We start from the raw sequence: 11,235 nt of genomic DNA on the forward strand, positions 1-11,235 counted from the left end.
TTATGGGGAAACCAAACACCCAATCTCAAGTCGTTCGTCTAAAAGACAACAGACATTTGAACCAAACTATATTTTGCCATGTAAAGCTAACTTAACCCAAGTTAGAAATGGAAAAGTAGTTTGGAACCCTTTTCTATAGGCTTAAACCCCTGTAGTTACCCCTTTTCAGCATGCTCCACCCCTTAACTGGTAGTCGTAGCTGTTCTCAACCATAATAGCTTACACACCAGGTGCATATAGTTTAAGGCCTTATGTAAAATCCCCTTCATAAGCCCACCTTAAACCACATAATTGCATGACACATTGAACCAGAACGGCACGGGCTGGACGTCGCTGGAGACAACCTTCGCTGGAGGCGACCTGCAATCCTGACGTTGGTCTCCACTCTTCATCCAGTGGCCGCTTCTTCAGTTCAATCCAAGGGTACCCCTCTGTATGCTGATTAATCAACACTTCCAATCGTTGTGGATTTACCATTGTGGATTATATGACTTTTTCCAGTGGATTACAGACTCTGTTTCCAAGGGGTTAAAGCATTGCTACAATGGAGTATCGAGACGATATGGAATTATAATCAACACAATGGAATTACCAAGAACATTGTGGAATTACCTTGACTTTTGTTTTCCTTGCTGGATTACTCTTGACTCTTGTTTCTTTGCTGGATTACATCAAGCTTCAAGGACGATCGACGACGTAAGTCCATAGTTGGAATTCATCTCCATGGACAGGTGATGATTTCCAAAGGGGGGACTGTAGTGGACTAAGCCTACGTCGAAACCCAGTCTAAGGTCAAAACTCTTGACCTTTAGAACCTTGTGGGACAGAAGCTGTCATTTCATGTATTTGAATACATAGATACAGGTTCACCCATCCTGAGACTTTCTTTCTTGAAGATTCAAGTGAAAAGAACACTCTCTTTTTATTATCATTACTATCTTACAAATGTTGATAATCAAAGTGTCTTAGTTCAAACCATTTTAGATGTTGCAGTGAACTAATCAATTTTATTAACTGAGTAATGATTTTTATTCTCATGTTAAAAGCTGTTGCAGAGTAATTATGCATTTTTCTGATTTCTGCTTTTGAATGAGCAAGTGTGTGCGTTTACAAGGTTACAGTCAAACGAAAAACAAGTTGTTATGTTAAAACTGTCATGTTTTAGAATCCTCTCAGACGTAAATAGAGATGTTTTGCACCTGTTTCTTAAACACGCCACAACAAACCCTCTCGGTCTGTGAGAACATTTCTGAGCTGTCCCATAACAATTCTCGCTGTCTCTAACCTATTACGTCACAAAAACACACCCCTTCTGGTCGTTTCTGACCAATGAAAAATCCCAAAAAGTGAACCGGGAAAGAGCCTTTAAAATGTCAGTACTTCCTGGTTTACACAGACTCACGGAGTTACAGAGTTGGAGAGTTGTCAGACTTCAAGAGTTCTGTGGGAGTTCCGTAAACTACACGAGAGCTAAAGTTCTGATGGAGTGCTGTTGGAGTTCCTGACATGACAACGAAGCTCTTCCGAGTTCCATGGGATTATAACATTTTCCACTGAGGTGAATGTGTGTCGAACAGAGCCTCGCCACTACTTCTGACGGGCTACAGCCATTCTAAGGAGACGCTGCACCGGTAGCGTTAACGGAACACCATATCTGCTGATTATCATCAGAGAGGTAATGGGTCAAGTTTCCTACCAAGCGTACCGAGGCGAGCTGGGCTTCTGATGGAGAGTGTCGGTTCTGGTAACATTCAATTTCCCTCAAACCCCATCCTTTACTCCCTCTAAACTTCTTTCCATCTTTAAACTTTCCTATGAAGTAGAAATTCTCCCAGATATTTAGAAATGTCTGTGTAAAGTGCTTATTCACATCCGTGTGGGTAAAAGATCATAGTTGTACAGTTTTATAAATGTCTGTGGTGCAGCAACGGTAAAATCATGGCCGTATGATTTTTCCTGATTGATTGCTTATGTTGTTATTTTCATAATTTGCCAAATTAATGTAAATGTTTGATGTTAAATTTGATTCTGTAAATAAATGACCGCATTCATTTTGATGGGTCAAATTTAAATGACGTCTCACGTTTGCATTTCCTTAAATTCAATGCACGTTTTATTCAGTCCAGAAAAATGAGGAACTCGCGTTAAATGATGAATACATCCCAGCATCTGTTCATCTACACTTTTGTAGGTCAGCCTCAGTTCTGTAAGTGTATTTTAAGAGTACTCAAGCAATACAAGTTTTATCAAGAACGTCCATTTACCTGCAAAACCTCATCACTTCACTCCATTTATCTTGTTAAACGCTGCATCGAGGCAACCGTCTTTTTAAACAGCAAATATGTTGTCATTCATAAGCTTTGCGCTACTACTTTAACACCATATTCATTAAATCTCCTGGTTGGCATTCATGTGCATTTGAAATGTTGAAGAGGAGACAATGTACATGTCTCTTAGAATATGTGAGGTCTATCTTAGGAGCGCCACTGGGGATTTAGTGGCTGCTTCTGCTCCGACTGCCGAGAAAGAAAGAAAAAAGGCAGCTCAGGGCCGTTCTCTCAAATTACAACCCGTAAGATCCTCAGTGCCTCCGTTTTAGGTAGCAGTGGAATCAATAGCACATACAGAGCTTTGTCGCACAAACATGTCATCAGCTAGCGAGCCAATTAAATCTTCATTTATGTCGTCTGTGGTTTGAATCACAAAACCACTCAGCCACTCAATCTGGGGACCAGACGCTATGAAAAAACACAAGGGCACCACTCTGAGCACTAATCAGTGGCTGCTTTTTTTCTTTCTCAACTCAGAGCCGCATCAGGCGGATGTGGAACGACACTGTGAGAAAGCAGTCGGAGTCCTCCTTCATCTCAGGCGACATAAACAGCACCTCCACACTCAACCAGGGTAAGCAGCTCCTGTCTCCATCATTATCACCATCACCACCGGAGGAAGACCCGTGCCTGTTTGTGAGGAAGCTCTGAATTTACGATAAACACTTAACTGGGTCTGTGCCAGCTGAGAATAGACGAAGATAAGAGCTGATTTCATGCTGCATTTCTCACAGCGATCGGCAATCAGATGCCTTAAATGCCTCTAAGTTCACAGATTTCATTGCATACCCCTGCTTGCTTGGACCATCTAAGTGGAGATAAACAAAGTAAGAGATAAGAGGCGGGATAGTTAGTGAGGTGTAAAATGTTACTGATGAGGTCTTGGGTTCTTGTAGCGACACCAATTGGAGAGCTTGAGTGCGCAGCAGCTCTTTATCATCTTCATCCCAGACCGACTCTAGGGGGTGGAAGAAGAGGGATGGAAATGAGCAAAGTCAGGTGTAGGTCGGAGCAGGTTTTGGGAAGGATCCCAGCGCCATGAAGCTCAGGGTTTGGACTGTGCCAGGACAGATTTGGCTGTAGTTCTGAGTCAGCTAAGAGCCTTCTTTATATCTTTTTCTATTTTTAAAGAGATCCCTGCCAGTGCTGATTTTTTCCACAATTCGTCCAAGTAACTTCGGATGTGTTATTGCATTCTCGAGGGCTTACACAAGTATGCTGAGGTCGGTGGGGATACTGTGTTATTTGTGGCAAGCCACTCGGATATGTTTTGTCTACTGTCTTGACTGGATGAATTTGTTTAGATGAATTTGTTTCGCATAAACACTGCAGCTGATTGTGTTGCTATGCTTTGGTCAACACTTGTCGCTCTAATACTGTTTGTCAGTTGCGTCAGCTGAATGTTTGAACAGCGGCTTGCTTTGACCAGTGTTTTCTATGGCTGCTTTGTCTCTGATAGAAGGCAGACAGAGCAGAGGTTATAAATCTTTTGTGGTGTCCGATTCTAGACAGCAAATATCAACGTTTGTTTATGTCCAAAGCTTCCCAACGCACCACCCGCACCACCGAACACAGAGCCTTAAGCTCTCTTTCTTCTTGCTGTTTCTCACCTCCTAATCTTCTCCCTCTCTGTCTCTCTTCCTGTTATTTCAGGGATGACTGGCAACTACCTTCTAACTAACCCCCTCCTCCGAACCCACGACACTAACCCCTATAACAACCTGCTGGCCGAAACAGTGGTGTGCAACACCCCCTCTCCACCGGCTTTTCACTCCCCAGGTGCACACCCACCCTCCACCTTTGTTTTTGGATTTCTTGCACAGATCTGTGGTTGTTTTGACGAACACTAGCAGCATTTTGAGAAATGCACATGTCGACTTTCTAAGAGAGAGAGAGATTGAAAGCACTCTCGTGTCTTGCCTGTTGGAAACAAAGCTACAACTAAATGATTGGCTTAGTTTTAGAATAAAGGAAGAAAACAGACAGAAACAGCTAGCCTGGCTGCAGTAAAATTAAAAATACATCCCTGCCAGCACTCTTAAAACCTCAGTAATTGACGTTTTATCTTGTTTGTGTAAAAACAACAGGTTGCAGGGTTTAACGGCAAACAGGGAAGTTGGGCTATGCCGCCTCAGTAACAAAATCTGCCCATCAGCGCCCTGAAAGCACCCTAATTAACACTTTATATCTCATTTGTTTAAGCTGCACAAAAACAACAATTTGCCATTTTGGGGTGGGTTATCTGCCAGTCTCAAATCTAAGTGGTTCCCAGGCAACCGGCAGACAAAGAAAGTTACTGGTCTTTGCCAAGAAATTTTTCAGCACTTGATCCAACACAAATTGGAAATTGCCACTTTTATTTATAAGCGCTTGTGCAATTAATAAAATCAACCTGATATTGAGTGTTAATTAGTGAGCCCTAAAGGCTGCTGCAGCTGGATGGTGTTGCGTTCTGACGCAGCCGGGGTGACAGTTTGCCTTCAGTCTTTGTGCTATTTTAAGATAAGATAACCCTCTTCTGGCTCCAGCTTCGTATTCAACAGATGTATGCTGAGAGTGGTGTCAGTCTTCTCATCTACCTCCAACCCTGAAAGCAAATCTTTCTCAAAATGTTGAGCTATTACATCAAGTATGGCAGCTTTTTTTATATATATATATATATATAATAATGAAAACTCTTGAGATTGTGGTTGTGGCGTGGAATGAGTGTGTTCACACTACTCGAGATTTACTTTTTAGTCCTTTTTTCATTTACGTCCTCAATACATTTAGTTCTTAGCTACTATGGGAGACAGAGATCAGCGTCAATGATAGCTTATCTTATCTACTCAAAAGTCATATAGGCATTCCTTAACTTCTGCTTATTGGTTCAAATCATTCATCCCAGTATGAAACCTTTACGTTCACTCAGGATTATACAGTTTGAACAGCACTAGTGTTTAATGTGACCTAGTTCCTTACCAGCAGAGAGAAAAAGAGCCCCAATCAAAGAAGCAACAGAAGCACATGACGCAATGCGGGCAGACTTACAGGCCTGTTATTCACAGGCATTTGACGATAAAAGGGAATGCGCAAAGTGGCAGAAGGTAAAAGTGTGTATGGAACGGATATGCCGATTAACCTGCTTCAGCGTGTGTTGTTTAGCGCTGGGAGCAGGCTTACAGCACGATGCAAGCGCTTCACACTTGGAGATAATGAATCAGGGCAGGTACGAAATGTCTGCACAGGAAATCAAACGTTTTTTTCTTCGTTCCTTTCTATCTGAGGCGAGTTCACCTCCAGTCTACTAGCTTTGATGCACATCTTTATTGTGTTTCAAACCCTAAAATGTTTACCTGCCTAATCAGTGCTGAATAACTGCACTTTAACACTGGAGCACAGGAGACCGATAAAAAGAGGAAATATTCAATTAGTAGGAATCCTCATAGTGAGCATAAACTTCTGCTTTACCTGTGCAAAACACTTTTCTCCCTCCTCAGGCAGGCGTCTATAGATGGGTGGGTTCAAACATCGGCACAACAGAGGAAAAGCTTCATATCCTTATTAAACAGCAAATGCAGTTTCAAACAGGCAAAAAAAATGAAGATACAGTAGTCCCTCGCTACTTCGCGGTTCGTTTATCGCGGACTCACTCTATCGTGGTTTTTCAAAATAAGATTGGACATGACACACAATTGGCTGATTGATGGATGAGCCACACGATCGGCATGGATATTTTTATTTAAAATAAATTATTTTAAATGATTTAGCACATGCTGCACATTTGTGCAGCCCATACTGCAGGATAAACTTCCTGCTGCAGCTGATCAGCTGTTCACCGTGAAGAGCGGAGAAGTGGGCGTGGCCATGAGCGCTTGCGGGTGGCAAAGAGCAGAGGAGGCAGGGAGCTGAAATCTTGACATTCTGTGCTCTTTTAGAACGTTCAGAGTTTAGAAACATTGTTTAGAATATTGCAAGAGTGTGGAAAGGGTTTAAGATGCCTTTATTGATATAAATAATGAAAATAAAATACTACCGTATTTTTCACTGTATAAGTCGTGTTTTTTTTGCATAATTTACATGCCCTGTAACTTATACGCCAAAGCAACGTACTTATGGATTTTTTCCCATATTTATAAACTATTTTTTGGTTGAGAAATGACCGTTTTCATTCATTCTGATGGAATATATTGAACACTACCGTTTTCAGCCGCTAGATGGCAGTGGAGTAGTATGTCATTTTAGGTGGTTATCTTGTTAAATTTTGAAGAAATGCACAGTGAATCCTGCCGTGCACATGCTTGCTTCCACTTATCAGCTTTTGAAATACAGCTGATTTGACCGTCAAAGTGCATTTTCAGGAAAAGTTAGACTGAGACACATCTTTGCTATAATTTCGAGCAAACAAATAATTGTTTTTAAGTGTTAATCTTGTTAAATTCTTGTAAAAATCCTCCCGTGCACTCTCCCATGGCCGCTATTTGTCAGTCAATCGATTTTTGGCACAACACCGGCCCACATTTCTGGGTTCGGCCCACATTTCCGGGTTCAGTCCACATTTCCAGGTTGTCAGCGGTGACGTGTAACAAACGCAATGCGTCAGCGGTGACGCATAATAGATGCAACATATTTATGTATTTTTCCACTTTATTAGACATTTTTTGGACTGATGCAACTTGTAGGGCGGAGCAACGTGTACAGCGGAAAATACGGTACTTACTACTTGTACTAAAATTCCTACTTCGTGGTTTTTCACTTATTGCGGGTCTTCAGGGTACGGATCCCCCGCGATAAACGAGGGACTACTGTATACCATATGGAAAGTAGTTTGCAGAGAGCAGCAGCAGCGTGACACACAAATGTCAAAACGTGGTGAGAAGATCACCAGCCAAGTTTAAAATACGCGTAGAGAAACTGTCAAGTTTGACACGAGATTATTCTGACTTTGTCATGCTATAGTCATCACACTTAGCTCCTGCAAAAAGGATGAGCCTGTCTTTTATTATGAGTGTATTAATACTAAGTAATACTCTGCAGATGTTTGTGCAATGCAAGAGAGTTGGAAAAGGGGAACATATTGGATGGATCTCTGCTGGAACTGTTCCCGGAGTGCAGCTGTCGCCATGTCCAGTTGAATTCTGTTCACATCAATTCCCCACCTCTCCCGGTAGACAATACCTGTCTACAATAAAACCACAGCCTGTGCATAAATAACATGCAAATTTCTAAGCAGGCTCTATCCAGACATGTGTTTCATAATTCCTCCATTACCTCGTCTTCCCCTTTGCTTTCTTCACTCCTTTTAACTTTTTAAAATGTTTTTAGATCATGTTTCAGCTGTCATTCATTTTTTTATATGGTTGTTTTAAACCGTACACTTACAGTGTTTACATCGGTTGCGCTTGCAACAACACTGCACTCACATTTATTCCTTTTCAACGCAAACTGGTTCTTATATCGCTACTCATAAGTTCAAAATTAGAGGAACGTGGTGTGCATAGAGTATGTTTGTGTGTATTTTGTTCATAAAAATGATTGACTTTCACTCACCAGGGAGCAAAAATCATCTCAGTTTCATCTGGAAATCTTCTTTCTTTTTTTGCTTAAAATGTTTGTTAAAAATCTGTGCTTGCTGCTGAACCTTTTCACCTCCAGAGTCCTGGATTCAGTTGTCTTTCGTGTGACATTTTGCCCTGAAATTATTACACAAATCTTTATCCTCAATTACCTGAAACAATCTGAGCAAACATGAGCTAAAAAACAATGAAGAAACAGTCCAGTTGAATCAGCTGAATCCAGGTTGAATGTTACAAGCTTTTACTTTTGTCTTATTTGGATTTTGTTGTTTCTGCTGCAATTGAAAAAGCATATGTTTTACTTTTTTTTTTTTTTTTTTGGCAAATCAGCTGTTCTTAGGCCAGATAGCCTGAGCAGACACACTTGATGTGAGTGGTGGCAAAGTGAGTCATTGCACGGTGCCTGTGTGTTGTGGTGTGTGGGGGCTGTTGATGTGCTTGTGGGGCCCCAGAGCGTAAAGGTGGCTGGCCATCTGTGTTTGACATTAGTCTGTTCAGTCTTTATTTAGCAGGTGGAATGTTTTACTCATTGTTGATGTCACAATGCTTCCTCATCAGTTTGTATCTTTCTATTCCTTTCCATCGCATCCATTGCTGTGATATTGTTGCAGCTGTGTTCTTAAATGGTCTTGAGCTATTTTACAATATTTAAGACTGTAATATATATATTTTATATATATATATATATATATATATATATATATATATATATATAATTAAAGTTTTAAATCATTTTTTGTTCACATTTGTCCAATATTGTTCAGGATAATCTCTTTAAATTGGCCAGAACTATTTCATGTGATTATGCAGTTGTACATGTTGAAGGGTCATTAGGTTCCCCTTTGCATCTTGAGATTTTGCATTTGCAAAACGAATACATTTGACTCATAATCCAAAGAGCAAGAGAGTGAAGTGTCCTGAGCAGTATGAAGTATTTGTGGATGATTGGTGTGTATTATTCCTTTAAACTTGAGCACAGATGTCTAACCTGCTTGTTCTGCCTTTCTTTCTAGGACAGCACTCTCTCAGCAACAGCAGGGACATCAGCGCCATGGACACTCTCCCTCTCAATGGCAATTTCAACAACAGCTACTCCCTGCGCGACGACGACTATGAGGCCGTGGGCGTTCGGCCCCCAGGTGACCTGGGGGGCCTCAACCTGGACGACGCCGCCTTCGAGAAAATGATAATTTCTGAGATTGTCCATAACAACTTGAGGCCCCGCGGGCCTCCCAAAGTTCGCAACAACCCAAGAGAGAAGGACAGAGCCCTGCCTCCTCAAACCAGGGTGACAGTGGATCAAGGTGGGGGTGGGAGTTGCAGCGAGGATGACGCCATCGTGGCAGATCACACCGAGGCCTCGTCTCCCCAGAGAGGAGGTGGAAGAGGCGGTCAAACCACTCTGGAGTTGCTCCTTCACCCCCATCATAAGGAGGTTCTGGAGGCTCCCCTCCTGCCTCAAAGGACTCACTCTTTGCTCTACAGTGCCCAGAAGGCCCCGAGGCGCCTGGAGGGGCAGAACGGTCATGGCTCTGAGGCTGTGACCGCAGTGGAGGACATGGGCTTGCACTCCCCCAACAACAATAGAGACTCCCTTTATACCAGCATGCCAAACCTGAGAGACTCGCCCTCACCTTCAGCTTCACCGTACCCGCCCGAGGAAGAGGAGGAGGAAGAGGAGGAGGAGCTCTCTCCCTCGCTTCAAAGTGAAAGCGAGGAGGCTTATCGTAAAAGCATGCCCGAGCTTGGTGATGCACCGCAGCCGCTGTCCTACTACCACATAAACCGAGGTACGAGCGACGGGTGCATCATCCCACCCAACAACGAGGACTGCCCACAGGAGGGGGAGGCACCAAGCGATGGACAAATGCAGCTCATCACCAGCCTCTGAGTGGGACATCTTTGCACATCTTTTTTTCAGCCGAGTACTTTTTCCACTGGCGCGAGGAGAGCCCGTGAGCCATGCTGTGCTCACGCCCTTCCTGTCAGGGCAGGAAGTGAAAACGTCCTGAGTGGGGATTAGGAGTGAATGAATGAATGACTTTTGCACACAGATCTCATTTACACATGAACACGTCCAACTGAGGCCTGACGGCTGTGAACTGTGGACACTCTGCTGTTGGGACTAATGAGGTGCAGATAACACACAGTCAAGGAGATAAATCTGGCCTTTCTGTTGTACTGAGAGAAAAATCAGAGTAAAAGATTAAAAAAGAAAAAACTCCAGGCGAAGAACCATGAAACTCTTGACATATTCCTGGGGGCTTTATGGAACCAGGGTCTTTTTAGACAAGAAAAAGTGCAGAACTAGAACTAGTGTTGCTCCACTCCACATCAGGACTGTAAATTGAAGAAACCACTAATTCAGACTCAGGCCTTATATTTTTCTCTATTGCACAATTAACTGTTGTACAAGTAACAGCTGAAAAAAATATATTTTGCTGTACCACTAGTGTAAAAAGTAAATCTAAAAAACTGAAGAAAAAAAGAAAAACGGCAAATATTCAGTAGTTATGCCCTTTCAATGTTAAGACTCTTCAGACAAGATTAATCAAACTGTTGGAAATGTACTTTTTCCTCTCACACTTGACTTGTTGTAGTATGTTTGAATATAAAAAGGAAAAAAAAAAAGTTTCGAGAGACATCAGTCCATATGAACCCATGCTCACGTCTCTGCTTGTGAAGTGCTTTTGCTTTCATGAATGATGAGGTTTTATTTTGCCAGTAGTATATTTGTTAACACCGGGCCATGCACAGACTTACAGGAGCGAGTTGGATTTCTGCATAATTTCCTGGAAAGAAACTGAAGACACAGGTTCATGTCATCGCAAACTTGCAGTTTTTGCAGACATGTTTCATTCTTTGACACTAATTAATTTATTAAGTATTCAGGAAAAAAATAAATAAAACATTGTTGGGAACGTGTGAAAAGTTGTTGCAGCACTGATAAGGTTCATTTTTTTTGTAAGAGCCCATCATCAGCTGATATTTAATTCAACTCCTGTTTGATATCAAATAAATGTGAATTTTTTTCTTGTTCGCAGACATCTGGTTGTTTATTCATCTCATTTATTTTTGTATTAGAAATCTGCAGCGATCGTGCATGAACTGTAAAACGGACGGTGTATCTTACTAAATTCATGCAAATAGGGAACTATTTTTAAAGCAATGTAAATTCAATCATCATGTTTTTGGCTTTGTAAATATTACCATATATCAGGGGACAACATTTCATCTGACTTTGACCTTTTAATGCATGCACACACACATGCACACACACAAGGCCCCTTGTGTATTTGTGCCATGACATTCTCACAGCAACAGTTTGTGCTTGTTCTCATTCTGTCTCA

General features: G+C 41.9%; 1 protein-coding gene across 1 annotated transcript in view; it reads left to right on the forward strand.

The window, feature by feature from the left end:
* LOC119415050 (adhesion G protein-coupled receptor L2) overlaps window positions 1–10,679 on the forward strand; it is a 93,347-nt gene extending 82,668 nt beyond the window's left edge. Inside the window, exons 20-22 of the mRNA XM_037682183.1 lie at window positions 2,808–2,904; window positions 3,984–4,109; window positions 8,899–10,679. Coding sequence (XP_037538111.1) covers window positions 2,808–2,904; window positions 3,984–4,109; window positions 8,899–9,776 — 1,101 coding nt within the window. The 3' untranslated portion in view covers window positions 9,777–10,679. The remainder of the gene's footprint in view (window positions 1–2,807; window positions 2,905–3,983; window positions 4,110–8,898) is intronic.
* Window positions 10,680–11,235: the final 556 nt, after the last annotated feature.

This window comes from Nematolebias whitei, chromosome 9 (genome assembly GCF_014905685.2).
Source record: "Nematolebias whitei isolate Nwh7 chromosome 9, NemWhi1, whole genome shotgun sequence".
Taxonomy (NCBI): domain Eukaryota; kingdom Metazoa; phylum Chordata; class Actinopteri; order Cyprinodontiformes; family Rivulidae; genus Nematolebias; species Nematolebias whitei.